The sequence below is a fragment of the Leguminivora glycinivorella genome, chromosome 21, assembly GCF_023078275.1.
Source record: "Leguminivora glycinivorella isolate SPB_JAAS2020 chromosome 21, LegGlyc_1.1, whole genome shotgun sequence".
Taxonomy (NCBI): domain Eukaryota; kingdom Metazoa; phylum Arthropoda; class Insecta; order Lepidoptera; family Tortricidae; genus Leguminivora; species Leguminivora glycinivorella.
Window position 1 is genome coordinate 8267021 of NC_062991.1, and position 15858 is coordinate 8282878.

Below are 15858 nucleotides of genomic sequence, written 5' to 3' on the forward strand. Positions count from 1 at the left end.
GAAGGTCAGATGGCAGTCGCTTTCGTAAAACTAGTGCCTACGCCAAATCTTGGGATTAGTTGTCAAAGTGGTCCCCAGGCTCCCATGAGCCGTGGCAATATGCCGGGATAACGCAAGGAGGATGATGACATTTAACGGCTATAATAGGTATATTTACTTATTTTTATTTTTACTGCTTGTTCTTTTTACGTTCTTGGCCTTCTTCTATTCAACGTGGATTATCTGTAACTGTAACAGTGCATATAATGCCATCAATGTCTGTACAATAGAACTAGATGCAAGGGCAAAATTGAGGTCGATCATAAGAGGTCGTTACATTAATTATAATTACACATTATTCTGCTTGATCTTATCTGTTATCTGATGAGACGTAAAAGGTTATTCAGTATAAAGACTCTAAAGGTAAGATATGTGCTCTTTTATCAATAAAAACTGGTTGAAATAAAGAATTCGTGCTTGAATATACAGGAGAGACATTATGGTATAGAGCAGTGGCGGCAGGTGAAAATTTCTGCTAGGCAACACTGAGCATAAAGAAACTTAACTTAACATTAAGGTACTTTACTAGTAATCAATTTCAGGCAAGCCGATGGGAATCGGCTTGTATGGACCAGCCGCTGCGGGTATAGAGTAGCATAAGGCTCTGAAAAGTTCGCAAATTGTTCTGGGATATTTCTCCTTTAGTCCAATTTACGGCGTTCGCTGTGGGCCCTCACATAAGTTCACATATCTATTTTAGATTTCCCAGAGTTCTAAATAAGTTCTTAGAAGGCAAAGCTTAGTAGATTATTTTTCTCTCTGTATCGCTCGCGAGAGATAACTACGATATGCAACGAAATGTCAACTATTGGCCACTTGCCTACGCACCCAGATTTCTTTAAGCATTATTTTCTTGGGTGTACACAGATGAGAGGGACATGCCACTGATTTCGACTTGAGTTTGACATCTGACATGTTATTGTTTTGTCACCTTGATGTGTTAGAATGCTGCAACTGTAATGTAACAACTTATCTTACAATCTGACTACTGATAGTAGCATGTTATATGAATATTGTGCTTGTAATGATTGCTATCATACGATATTAATCGTATCGTATTTTGTTATTTTAAAGTAGCCAACACGTTCTTATGTTACAACTTTTATTGGCAAGATATCAATATTTTAACTTTAGTGGCTCTCGGTTATTTTTTTTTTTTTTTCAATGTGTTAACCAACTTGATCAAGCTCCCCGTTGAACCATAAAAAAATAAAGAAAGTCGTTGGCACTCGTAAAAAGCCTCATACAACTTTACAATGTCCCATATTTAGGGCCCGGAAACATAAACGAATATCGCCGATGGCCGCTTTGGCCCGCGAATATAGCGTGTAACCGGAAGTGCCCAGGAGAGGCCATTACTAGGGTTTATTCAAATTTTCGCCGGTCCCACGGGCTGCGCCTGGTACCGCCTGTGACGTAGGCTTAAGCTGGGTATACACGAGTGAACGAATATTCGCTGACCCGTGAATGTGACTTCTCGCTGGAAGTGCTCAGGAGAGACCATTAAGTATTAGAGTTTGACGTAGGCTTAAGCTAGGTATAGACTGGAGTGAACGAATATTCGGCACAAAACGATATGACTTGTGAATGTGACTTGTCGCTGGAAGTGCCCATTACTAGGGTTAATTCAAATTTTCGTCGGTCCCACAGGTAACGCCTGCTACCCCTGTGAGTTGTGACGTACACTTAAGAGCGTTATAACATTTCGGCGTCGGGCGAAATTAGGTATTTTACCCGCCGCGCGAGCCCAATATGCCGACCCTTTCTAGCACGTCTTATCACTCGCTCGCACTACAATAATGGGCAAAACAATCTTGATCCTTCCTATGGAATTTTGATAACAACCACAATCTACTATCTCGATATAAACTTTTGATTTCTAATAAACATTATTTTGTACGAAAATACTAGAATATAGCGCAAAATAATATTAATTATGTTAAAATTTATTTAAAAATTTAAAGTAATAATTATAAACTATGATTATATTTAAGTAGATCCCATCCCAAATATTTGCTTTTGTTATATGATAAGTATTAGAGTATAGTACATTACGATACAAGTGCGTAAAAAAGGAAGTTCGAAACGAGTGGCGAAAAAATAAAACACGACCGAAGGGAGTGTTTTAAATCGACACGAGTTACGAATTTCCTTTTTGCACGTGTATCGTACGACGTTTTTGAGTACAGATGAGCCTCCGAAGTTTCGACCTGTTATATAATGAACCACTTCTCGAACTAGTGCGTAAAACAACGACCATCTGTACTGAAAAAGTATATATTAATATGATGATAAAATATGTCAAATACAATTCTAATTACTTCAAGGTGGTACTCAGGGTCTGATGATGGAGCTAGATGGTGGTCACCAGGTACTAATGAACCATGTGACTAAACGACTTCGTGTTTATGCTCGTTGGGTTCGTCTCAACAAGACCTTTGATAAAAGGTGGTACTTAGGGTCTGATGATGGAGCCAGATGGTGGTCACCAATACCAATGAACCATATGACTAACCACTTCGTGTTTTTTTATGTTATTTACATATGCGAGTTGATTTTTTGGTGACCACCATCTGGCTCCATTATCAGACCCTGAGTACCACCTCTTGTCAAAGATCTTATTGAGACGATCCCGTTGAGCCTATACATGAAGTGGTTTAGTCATATGGTTCATTGGTACTAGTGACCACCATCTGGCTCCATCATCAGACCCTGAGTACCACCTCCTGTCAAAGGTATTGTTGAGACGAACCCAATGACCCCAAACACGAAGTGGTATAGTCATATGGTTCATTGGTACTGGACTACTGGTGACCACCATCTGGCTCCATCATCAGACCCTGAGTACCACCTCTTGTCAAAGGTCTTGTTGAGACGAACCCAACGAGCCTAAACACGAGGTGGTTTACTTACATGGTTCACTGGTACTGGTGACCACCATCTGTCTCCATCATCAGACCCTGAGTACCACCTCTTGTCAAAGGTCTTGTTGAGACGAGTCCAACGAGCCTACACACGAAGTGGCTCAGTTCCATGGTTCATTGGTACTGGTGACCACCATCTGTCTCCATCATCAGACCCTGAGTACCACCTCCTGTCAAAGGTATTGTTGAGACGAACCCAATGACCCCAAACACGAAGTGGTATAGTCATATGGTTCATTGGTACTGGACTACTGGTGACCACCATCTGGCTCCATCATCAGACCCTGAGTACCACCTCTTGTCAAAGGTCTTGTTGAGACGAACCCAACGAGCCTAAACACGAGGTGGTTTACTTACATGGTTCACTGGTACTGGTGACCACCTTCTGGCTCCATCATCAGATCCCGAGTACCATGCTGATGTGTCTTTTATCATCTTGACCGTATTGTAATTTTCACATATTTATCATCATAACGTTGTAATATACTTTAACATTCAAACATAACAAAATATTACAAAAGCAAATATTTACGGATATAGGATCAAATTCGTTGGTCGCTGTTTACACACACACAATGCGAGGATAGCCCGTGTATAAACAAGGTGTCCGACCCACACAACGATAAATATTCTCGACGTTCGCGATGAAAACTCGGAGAGCGAAGCGACATACGTCTGACCTCCACGAGCTCCGACGCGGCACTGAAATCGCAGGCGTCCGTCGCCGGTAAAATAGCGACAGGAAGGCTAGTTTTCAAAAATTGGCAAAAAATCATTATAAAATATTATAACGACAACTGGATAACAGAAATTTAAGCAGATTGTGCAGATTATTTATATACTAAAATAACTTCGATAACATGTAGATTTTCGGAGAAATGATCACTTGTTTCGATGTATTTTCAAGACAAAATTGAGTTCGTTTTACTCTCAATTTCTCAATTTCAAAGGATTAAATGATAAATATTGTTTAATGGGCCGAAAGTACAAGATATTAGGAACTTAAATTTACCGCATTTATGAGAGTGAGCTTATCAAATTGTACATAATAAGAGCTCCGAAATCAGTGCTTCACGCGGTTTTTCCTAAACGAGCATCAGAAAAAAAATCATTACCAATTGAATAAGCTTTTTCTTTCATATTTTTTTTGTTTAACCTACGGTTAATAACATGTTCTAACTGAAACAAGTACTTTTACTGTCTTTTAGTATGGGTAAAGTGTACAATTTTATCGTTGAATATTGCGAATTTTACAATATATCGCCATTTTTTGTCATAGCGCTCTTAAGCTGAGTAAAGACTGGAGCGAATATTCGTCGCTAGCCTCTATGACCGCGAATGTGGCTGTTCGATAAATGACAATCGTTTTTTTGCACGAATTCGTGCGGCCATCTGAGGATAATTAAGTATATTAATGTTAACACCATTGCTTTAATCCATTTTCTGAGCCGATATTTTAAAATTTCAAACACGCAAAAAATTAACTATTCTAGTTTGTTTAAACGCTCATTGAACACTACAGTTTACTGACATTCTACCCGTTGCAATGATTCTAATAATCATTTCAAATTCGTTCGCTGGTTTGTATGCAGCTTAACACATACTTAACGCAATTCTCTCTCCGATTGAATATAACTCCTAATGAATTGAATTTTAAGATCTTTGTCGCAGAACATTTACTTAAATTTCACTTATATTAAAATATCGATTATTTTACGTCGCTGATTGTGATTGTTCATTGAATTGAAACAGTTCAGTTTTCAATAGGATATTATTAATGCAAATTATATTATTTCCTGGAATAACAGTTGATTCGAGTGTCGTAGATAGTACAATGGAAAATAATACAATTCAAGTGAAAAACAGAAATAAAACATTGTAAACAGTGGTTTATACGTGATGTATTAATTGTAATTGCTATTTGGACTGGCCATGAAATACTTTATATGGGCATTTCTCAGGGCGTTTACATTTTTTTGATTTCGGTGGCAACATTTTTACATGAATCCTGTAAGAGTCACATGAAATTTTGTCAATTTAAATAGATTTCGCGGATTTCTACAATGCAGAAACAAAGAAAACTCATGCTACGCTTACGGGGTTCGGGTAATAATGCTGCCACCGAAATCAAAAAAGTTGAAACGCTCTGAGAAATGCCCATATATGGCCGCCTAACCTTTTCTTTTGACGTTTTAGAATACTTTTCATCACATTTGCTGTTTAAAGGTATCATTACGTCTACGTGTACTGAAGCATAATGTACTATTTTATTCCCAAGGGAATAATGGATTTAGTTTTAAAAATTAATACAATCCGTACAATACTTCAGGCAAAGGGGATGTTTCAATCTGCCAAGGATTTTTATTGCACAACAAAAATTTGACTATTAAGCTATAAAATATATTATACGGTATGAAAAATGCATTTTATTTATGTTTTACAATTATTTCAGTGTGTTTTGCATTTATTTCGTAAAATTTAACTCAGATAATTTGTTATAATTTACAATCTGACAATATGCTCTCTACTCGCGCTTGACCGCGGGCGTACGCGAGGCACCCACCGTTGCCTAGCAACGGAGAGTACAACAGATAAAAATAAGTACAATTTTAGTTCAATTATTATGATAATGCTTTTTTGAACGTTGCATTTAATTTATATGCAGTATTTTCGTGTTTGTTTTCGTTCAAAAAGTGTTTGTTATCAAAAACAATGGATTTAATATGAATAATCTGATGTAGATCAAGATACACTACTGGTCGCAACGCCGCCGGTTGAAGGTTTTGCCTTATGACTGTTTCCTCTGTATTTTTCTCTCAAATGTGATGAAAAACATTGTGTGTAACTCGGGGAGTATGAATATTACTAACTCGAGTCTTTAAATCGCTCCGGCAAGCCGTCGCGATTTAACTTCCTCTCGTTAGTAATATTCAACTTCCTCCCCTTGTTGCACAATGTACTATTATCTAAGTATAACGTAATCATCTCGGAAAATGTCCATAGAGAAATAAGTAATAATTAATAAGCCTCTGGTGTTTCGGGTGTCCATGGGCGGCGGTGATCGCTTACCATCAGGCGACCTGTCTGCTCGTTTGCCTCCTATCCCATAAAAAAAAAGTAAGGGAAGAGTTGTAACTCCATACATCAGTAAATGCGGGTTATTTGTAGTGACATCTACGACAATTATGCGTCAAATAGCTTAAACTATCAGTACCACTACTCGATATTAGGTGTCAACAGTGCCAAAAAAATAATATTAGAACAGTTTACAACTTATACCTATTACAAGCAGAAGGAATTGAAAACAGAATACTGATTAATACTATTGTAGCTTTAAAATGGTGAGCATTAGACTCTTTGTTCGTCGCGACATCTATTGACAAGTAGCAGTACTGATAATTTACGCTATTGCCTTACTTATTCCTCTATGATTTTTACTCATCATGAAAGAGACTATTGAGTTATGTTCTATTGGCCCGACACTATAGAACCAATTTAATAAAATACCACCAACAATATTGTAACAATAACCTATTTTCTAATTACCCCTGGCCCGTGGGATGAAACGTATCAAACTGCATGTGCCCGCATCGCCATGTGTTGCTTTGTTCCATATTGAGCGCGGTTAACACATGCGGGTGATAGTGAGCTTTATTAATTGTGTTGCTGATTTTGTACTGTCACCTACATGCTATCCTGGTTCCCAAATATGGTTCCCTTTTTGGTTACACTCACTGCTATTGCTGTCTGTAACTAGCTGCGTCTAGGGATTTATAATGGGCGTACTCGATGTGCTCTCATATAGTGCGAGATTTGCTGGCTGACAAACTACTAATGAAAGTATTCACGTTGTATTTACTTACAATAATTCGTAATTGAGTGCGGACGCTATTTTAATTTATAAATTGTGTTTCTGATTTTGTACTGTCACCTACGTGGTGCTTCTGGTTCTCAAATATATGCTCTTTTTGGTCACACGCACTTTAATTTACATATCTTTTGCTTCGTTATAATGGACATAAACTCGATGTGTTGTAATGTTTTGCTTATCGTAGAGTGCCAGTTTTTTCTGACTGACTATGTTAGGTACTACCGATATAGAAAAGTGGAATTTTCTCATTGTTGTGGTTGAAAAGTTCTAAACGCTGTGATGACAGCTAAACCTATTATGTTATAACTTATAAGGGTAGTAATTAATTACATTTTTTTAAACGCAAATTCAGAGTCAGTGGTCTGTGGTATGAACATTTTAAAATCGTAAATAACTGTTGTTACCGCCTATTTGTTGTAAGGGCAGTTTAAATTAAAGTCTATGGGATGATAGCTGTGGATGCCGTTTTTTTTTTCGTTAAATTATCAATTTTTTATCGAAACTAGCGTCGGCACTATAGACATTTTAGAATTAAGCCCATTATAGATTGACTTAAGAATCGACACATGGACACATTGTTAACTACAGAGTACCTAATTAGGTATAAATAATAAAGGGTGGGGACGCTGCCTTAAAGACGAACTTAAGCTTAAAGACGAACAAACATACATACAGTGTGTTTCATTCTTTTGTACGTCGAGTAATATTACCCGTATATACGTCTGTATAATATGTTCGTACCTCTAATAGTTTATTATATAATTAGTACTTCAATATGACTGTATAAAGTTACATAATGTTTATGATTTAGTATTGATATATATTGTTTACTAAATATTTCCACTTTTCTGATTTGTAATATAGTAATTCTTGTAGTTATTATTACAAATTGATATAAATCACACTCATAAAGATATAAAATGTCGATTAAACGTCTGTCACGAATGTCACGACTATTATTGTTAGTATTGTGAAATTTATAGCATATTAATAGGTACACTGTAAAGTATAAACTACATAATTCAATAAAATACATTTGAGATGGCGAGTACAAAGTTTATTGTCATTTAATTTAACTAAGTATATGGAACAAGTTTATATTCTGAAATAACTATTGCTACAAATGAACTATTGCTTTTTGTAAGTGTAAATAAATATCTATTTAACAATACACTAGGCATTTTAAATCTGTACCTACATTATACATATATTAATCGTGATATAAAACTGTTTTTCATTTAGTACATTAGGTACTTATTTCTAGTATGAAAGTTAATTATTGACTGAATATGTACTTATATCCTTATTGGTACACCATTCCCTCTATTTTTTCTAAATTGTAGGAAAAATATTAATTTTCAATGATCTCCGGAAGGAGACCATATGAAGTTAACTTTCACAACTAAAATCTATGATATGTCATTATTCTACATTCAGCTTACTTGGCTACATTTATAATTAAACTTATAAGGAATGAACTAAAATTTGAAATTATATTGTTGCAATTACTATATATTTAAATTTAAATATAAAGCATTACAAAAGTAAGATGTTAAGAAAATAATGTATTACGTGACTAGTAAGTAAGTTTACTTTGGTATCACAAAATGTAACATAAATTACAGTTTATGAACCATATTAAATAATTGTATTTTTCAGTACAGATGGTGTTTTTTTTTACGCACTAGTGCGAGAAGTGGTTCATTATATGGCAGGTCGAAACTTCGGAGGTCCATCTGTACTGAAAAACGTCGTTCGATACACGTGCGAAAAGGGAATTCGTAACTCGTGTCGATTTAAAACACTCCCTTCGGTCGTGTTTTAATTTATCGCCACTCGTTTCTAAATTCCTCTTTTTCGCACTTGTATCGAAATGTACTATTATAATTATCACAACACACGAATATATCACATTATACATATACATCTATTAGGCATTAAATACAATTGGTACGCAGCACTACCTTATTATTTTATATACTTAATTATTTCTGCGAAACATTTTAATAAAGATTATTATAATTAATAGTCTGTGCTGAAAGAATATACATTTTCAGTGACTAATATCAAATAGCTCCTTTGTGTACAACATTTCGCATAAGTAACTTTAATATAAACATATTACCTTAAATACCACTTTAAGTATATACTATCTAAACTATCTTATGATACTTTATTTAATTTGGCGTGCAACTGGCCAGGGGAACGAACACAAAACATTAAAATAAATATAGTAAAGTATTCTCCCCGCCACGGCTCTCAAAAGGGTTCAACTTCGGATTAAAAAGGATTACTCGGCGACAAAGCCTCTGGACCGCCATTAAAATGTTCCAATAATCGTATTATCTAAATATATAAAAGAAGAAGCTGACTGACTGACTGACTGACTGACATATCAACGCACAGCCAAAACCGCTGGTCCTAGAGATTTCAAATTTGGCACGTAGGTTCCTTATATAGTGTAGAGGAGCACTAAGAAAGGATTTTTCAAAATTCACCTCCTAAGGGGGTCAAATGGGGGTTCAAAGTTTGTATGGGGAAACAAGATTAGTTTGACTATTTTATTCGAAACTTCACAGGAAGATTCCTTAAGACATATGACTGAATACGTGTTTCAGGTTTTTTGAAAATTTAACCCATAAAAGGGTGAAAAGGGGGTGATAAAGTCAAAAAATCAATATGGGTATCGTTTTTATGGTTTATCGGGTCGCTGATCACGATAAATACAACGTTTTTAAAATCTAACGAGGCGGAAGTGAAATACCTTCTCCTCTGTTGTGGTGCAATGGGGTTTAAATATATAAAAGAAGATATTGACTGACTGATTGATATATCAACACACAGCCGAAACCGCTGGTCCTAGAGATTTCAAATTTGGCACATAGGTTCCTTATATGGCGTAAAGGAGCACTAAGAAATAATTTTTCAAAATTCTCCTCTTAAAAGAGTGAAATGGGGGTTCAAAGTTTGTATGGGGAAACAAGATTAGTTTGACCATTTTATTCGAAACTTCACAGGAGGATTCCTAAAGACATATTATGACTAAATACATGTTTCAGGTTTTTTGATAATTTGACCCCTAAAGGGGTGCAAAGGGGGTAAAGTCAAAAACACAATGTGGGTATCGTTTTTATGGTTTAACGGGTCGCTGATCACGATAAATACAACGATTTTAAAATCTAATGAGGTGGAAAAGAAATTTTCTCCCCTGTTGTTGTGCAATGGTTTTAAAATATTCAAAATAGCCATAAGTATAGCTTTAGTTTTTATCTTTACTTCTGGTTCAAGAGATTTCAAATTGACACGGAAGTTCCTTAGAGGAGCACTAAGAAAGGATTTTTCAAAGTTCACCTCCTAGCATGATAATTTGACAGGGGCAAGGACAGGGGCAGGGACAGGGACAGGGACAGGGACAGGGACAGGGACAGGGACAGGGACAGGGACAGGGACAGGGACAGGGACAGGGACAGGGACAGGGACAGGGACAGGGACAGGGACAGGGACAGGGACAGGGACAGGGACAGGGACAGGGACAGGGACAGGGACAGGGACAGGGACAGGGACAGGGACAGGGACAGGGACAGGGACAGGGACAGGGGCAGGGGCAGGGGCAGGGGCAGGGGCAGGGGCAGGGGCAGGGGCAGTAAAATGCAGGTGGCTCAGTTCGGCGAGTATCCTGCATCCGTAATAACTATTACATTCAATGTGCTGTAAGAAGATCGTTGTTTGCTTGCCTTTTATATGTTTAAGTTTGCAATAAGTATAAGCAAAATGGAAAAAATTGTAAGCGATAATGCCAATAAGAATACTTTTATTACGCGGGCGAAGCCGCGGGTAAAAGCTAGTTACAATATAATTACAGTCCTTTGACGCCAATCTTTTGACTAGAAATTAAACGATCACAATTTCAACTCCCTTGAGAACTCCTACATTTTAAATAAAAATGCATTGAATTGAGCAACTATTCCAATTAAAACTACAGGAGAAGTTTTAACTCTTCGAAGTGAATATGTTTAAGAACTTCGTTTTGATGTTCAGAAGGGTGGTGAATGAACGTTTGACTTTCTTCTTTGGTGTCCTGTCGGGGCAGAGGAATGGTTCCGAAAAGGCCTTCTGCATCGCCGAGCTGATTGGCATTACTGGCTCTTGCTCCTTTGGCAGCTGGTATTTGTACTCTTTTACTACTTTCTCTTCATTTGGATCGTATCTGTACAAGACCGAATATGTCCTTTTGACTTTCTTTGGGACTCTGACAACACTGTCCGTCCTAACTGCTGTCCTCTCACTCTTGCAACGCTTAACCTTGTTTCTTCCATAGTAATCTTCGAAGTTTTCTGCATCCACGTAAACAATCCTTTTTCCCAACGCTTGCTCTCTCTCTTTCTTCAAACTCTTCCAAGAGGCAATGACTGATTCTCGGCGGAAGGTGCGGTTCGGGTTGTGGCGGCTGATGCAGTAGGTCTGATCCTCCTGGATGTTGGATGTCTCCTTTAACGGAGAACCTCTCGGACTTGGACTGTAGTCGATCTCGTAGTCATCCCGCGACACCTGAAACGACATAAAATATAAAGTTAGTTTTTGTAATCTTTAATCTACAAAGACATGGTCATTATTCTCTTGCCCTGTCACATAAACCACGAGAGATCTTGAGAATTATTTAAAGTACCAATAAAATAAATTTGCTACGTGACTCCGGGCGCGTGTAGGGCTTATCTGTCCCTTTCTGTGGCCGTCAGTTTTTATTAGCCATCTCGCTTACGTCATTGTGGCCCTTCGGTGCCCACATGTCTGGTGCCACCTGTCGCCGGCATATGCCTTGAAGCCCTTGCTCGCTTCGACGACTTTACCCATGAACTGTCTAGGAAGTTTACTCTAAAGCAAGAGTAATTGATGATTAGTCATGGCTTATCTACTAAAGATCAGTTTCTTTTGTAGAGAATCGCACGAAGCCACAGTGCTCAAGGCACGACATAACAATCAAACTCAAGGTTCGCGTGTGATAAATGAAAGAGTCATCAATCTCCTGAAATATTTTGTTTACAAATCGTTTGAAGCAAAAGCTCTCGCGCTAACTGCCCGAATAACGGTTGTTGCCCAACGCCTGAGTGCGCTCTCAAATTTTGTTTTTCATGTTGCGGGTATTTCGAGTCCTCATATTGTGCAATGGTTTTTTATGGGATTTATTTGGAATCCAGAATGTTGCAAAGTGGTAAAATATTTTATAGGTCCGGCAGAAATAGGCGGGTTATTATTAGAGTTCATTAGACTCGTGTTTTAGAGGAGTTATTAATATTGTGGTTTGTGGTTCCAGCTCATTGTTCTTTATGTTTCGTAACCGAATATAATCAGTCCGGTTCGGAGACCTAGTTTCGAGCTGTTAAGTCGTATCTCGGTAACAATTAATTTCGAACCAGTTAGAAAGGTCACCGTTTGCCAATGTTTGGTTTTAGAATTCTGGCCTAATTTTTAAAAACCGTTACACCTTGAAACGATGTATCTCGCGTCCGCCTGTCACGTCGGATCTGCTGTTGTGACAGGCTGTATTGTGTAACATTATTTTTAATGGGCGCCGAAAAAAAGGTGCACTCGCGAATTCGGGTCGAGAAATGGGGTCACTGTAAATAGACGTTCTAATCCCGGTGCTAGTTAACGGTCTAATGAACACGTTAAATTAGGCTGCAGACATTATATAATCTAACTTTGTATGTTTTTGTTTCAGGTAAATATTTACTGGAATGGAGGAATTTACTACAAGTGTCAGTTTGGCCCATGCGCGCGCGCTCCAAATTCTACTCCAGTCATAATGTCGTAATATGCGTGCGTATAATATTTCTGTGTTACGAGTGGAACTATTTCTGGACCTTTATAGGACTGAAGGTGATACAAACCTAAAGTTAAATTCGTCAACCGTCTATTCTCGACATTGTTGAAAACGTTCAATGCAACGACTATTTTTAACTAGCTGCAACGTCATACAAAACTGAGTGGAGTAAATATTTATTCTATCTGTGACCTGACACGTTTCGGTGATAGCACCTGTGTTTATTGATTCGTGCTCTCAGGTATTGTAATTTGAGCTCTCGATTTTGGATTTTAAAGTTGATTTCGGTGCAGTTGAGCAGCACCTACTTTCCGGTCCCGTTAGTCGTGCATATGTGCGAATGTTGTGCAAAAAAAAGCATTACCGGCGCTCGAACGTGTTTTTTTGCGATTTACAGCTGCGCTGTTTTGCCGAGTAATCTTTTAGCTAGATTTTATATTACTCGTGCAATTTTAAAAACTATTCCACTGTTTTAACGGCAATTGCAGCATTATGCTGTATCCGACTTAGCAAATATAGGAAATTAGATTTTGCGTACTAAAATTTGAATTATACGGTACAAAATGTACCACGATGTATGCTTTTAATTTAATTTGATGAATCAAGGGCACCTAGACTTCTTAGACCAGTCGACGTTTGATCTCTTGATTTACGTTTTGTATCGATATATGTTTTATAAGCGCAAGTTTTCGTAAGAAATGACGTAAAGAAGCACACAATCGTTCCGCGATCGGAAGGTCATTTTTATACGTAATCGATTTTGTATCTATTTTGGCCATTGCCAAGTATTAGGGTAACAAGGTTAATAACCGATTGATATCGCGACAATTTAAAATAGTTGTGACGACACTTCTGACTAACAATTACCTACTTGCCCACACAGATTTTTTACATACGAAAATTAGGATGAGTAACGCTTTTTTTTGCCATATTGCACCAGAAGTAAGGACGTTGTACTAAAAACCCGAAGCGACTTATAACAAATTGTATCTTGTCGTACTCATACGAAAACTTTACAGTCCTGCTTCCCACATGTATGAAAATTAGGATGAGTAACGCATTTTTTACCATATTGCACTAGAAGAAAGAACGTCATACTAAACACCCGAAGAATCTTGTAACAAGTTCTATCTTGTCGTAGTTTTTAAGATAGTTTTCCTTATTACAACTGGTTATAGATATAACTTTTATTTAGTTCAGTTTTGTAGCAATAAATCCGTTTGTTCGCCCTTCGCGGAAATTAAAACGACCGAGGAAAAAACATGTCTCTATTTCCTATTGACGCGACTAATTAGACCAATAAAATTTAAATGAGATGAAATATTTCTCTAATCTTATTTGTCAGATCGTGGTTCTTTTTATCAGATCTAGCTCTCTACTTTCGAAACCATAAACCGGAATAACTAGCAAATGACAACTATTATTAGGCATCGTTACAACAGCCCCAATTCATGTATCAAACGTAACATGTCACTGAATTTTGCAGTGATATACGCCGTTCTTGGCCCACAGTTTTCGCAAGTGCGGTGAAAGTACCAAATTCGCCAGGCGAATTCACAAATGACAGAAAAACCGGTAAGCCGATGACAGCATGTTTATTTTACACTTTCTAATCTAAACAAGGTGCCAATGAATAATAATTATTTATCAATACAAGTAACAACTTTTTTATAACTGGTTCTTATATTCTAATTCGCCTTCGAGCTTTAGCTTTCTATAGACATAATGTTTTTCTTCTTAATGGTCATGTTGTTTTAACGTAACATATCCCTAGGGCAGACAATTAAGTTATTTTCATTCTAAACCCTCTAATTTAGAATACATTAATCTTTCGGAGCTATTCCGAATCGAAATCAATCAGTAATCCGACCTTAATTAAACAGAATAATTAATAGCCCAATGAATAATAATCCTGATTAACAATTTCTAATTTGCGTTAATTGTTTGAGACGAATACAAAACGAAATTAGATTTGTAGAGCACTGGCTCAGTCAAGGTTGCTTAAGTTCGAAAGTTCAATGGGTAACCTTTAAGTTACCGAATAAAATCGAGTCCATTTAGGATGGACGTAATCATTATTATTATAATCTCAATTGGGCACGGAAGATCGAGTTTGGACGTTGATTAATTCATATCAAACCTTCACGAAACCGTGAAAGCCGCAATGTCAAGAGCTTCAAAAGTAATTCCATATTCAAGCACGCTCGGTTCAATGCCTGCCCCGCCGTCTCTCAGAAAAGGCCGCTAAGCTCTAGTGGAGACCAGACACTTACTGCAGTTCGCTACTAAGTGGAAAGCATAGACAAGTCAGTTGCCTTTTATGAACATTAAACTGACCATGCACTTGCGTAATAGCCGGCTGCAACTGTTCCGTAATACAAATAAGCTGCTACCAAGTCCAAAGGGCTTATAAACCTACGACTGCTTACTAGCACACGTCTTTTAACCCTAGTTTATCTTATTGACTTGTTTATCACTTCGAGTCGTTGACACTTCACACGCACCAATTACAAAATTTGAACTTACCACGCTCTCCCAACTAGCGCCCAGCACAGACTTGTCCAGCATCTTGGAACCACACTTCACTGATTAGCAGCCAAAAAAAGTTGAGTAATACTTTGTTGACACGATTCACTCGGGAAGCTGAGATTTGGCACGACGCTCTCCGCTCGAGCTATCCTGAACGACTGAAGCTTTCCCAATTCTGCTTTTTATATATAGTGCGGGAACAGCAAGGAAGTCGCCCCCCAAGTACTAAGTATTTCGGGTGGGGGTTCGGGGAAGCCCGTCTAAATGCGTCTAGTGCGTTGCACCCAACTTAGTCTCGATTCGCATTCATTATCTATGCTAAGACAGTTCGCGGATCTGCATGAGTTCGCGGTGTTTCTTGGTACTTAGAATCATTTCTTAAATTTAAAATCCTTTCAAATCTTAAGGAAATAGGTGCTTAGGAAAGAAAACTTTCCCATATTCAGTCGGTCTGAAGATAAACGATATACCTTTATTCAATTATTTACCACTCAGTTTTGTACACTGCAACTGCAGTTCCAATTATTGAAATGTCTTAGGCTTTATTATTAGGGAAGTGCAATTTGCATATTCCAATCTCGAGATCTATAAATCTTTAAACGAAAATGAAACTCTTAACCACAACATCCCTTAGTGAATTCTTAGTTTTCTCAACTTGGCAATATTTCGAGGAC

At 37.5% G+C, this 15858-nt stretch overlaps 2 protein-coding genes across 2 annotated transcripts in view; one reads left to right on the top strand and one right to left on the bottom strand.

The window, feature by feature from the left end:
• Nucleotides 1-15858, top strand: part of LOC125237323 (dual specificity tyrosine-phosphorylation-regulated kinase 2) — a 245493-nt gene that overhangs the window by 171059 nt on the left and 58576 nt on the right. The window lies entirely within an intron of this gene.
• On the bottom strand, nt 10686-15323 carry LOC125237412. The gene is made up of 2 exons (XM_048144460.1): nt 15182-15323; nt 10686-11382 (listed from the first exon to the last, which is right to left on the bottom strand). The coding sequence occupies exons 1-2, from the start codon at nt 15221-15223 to the stop codon at nt 10825-10827; spliced, it is 600 nt and encodes a 199-aa protein (XP_048000417.1). The 5' UTR covers nt 15224-15323; the 3' UTR covers nt 10686-10824.

Excerpts from the sequence above, each read along its gene's own strand:
- LOC125237412 (XM_048144460.1), bottom strand. The coding sequence starts at position 15,223 with ATGCTGGACAAGTCTGTGCTGGGCGCTAGTTGGGAGAGCGTG. Across the intron at positions 11,383-15,181 it reads GCGCTAGTTGGGAGAGCGTG|GTGTCGCGGGATGACTACGA; the intron begins GTAAGTTCAAAT and ends ATGTCGTTTCAG.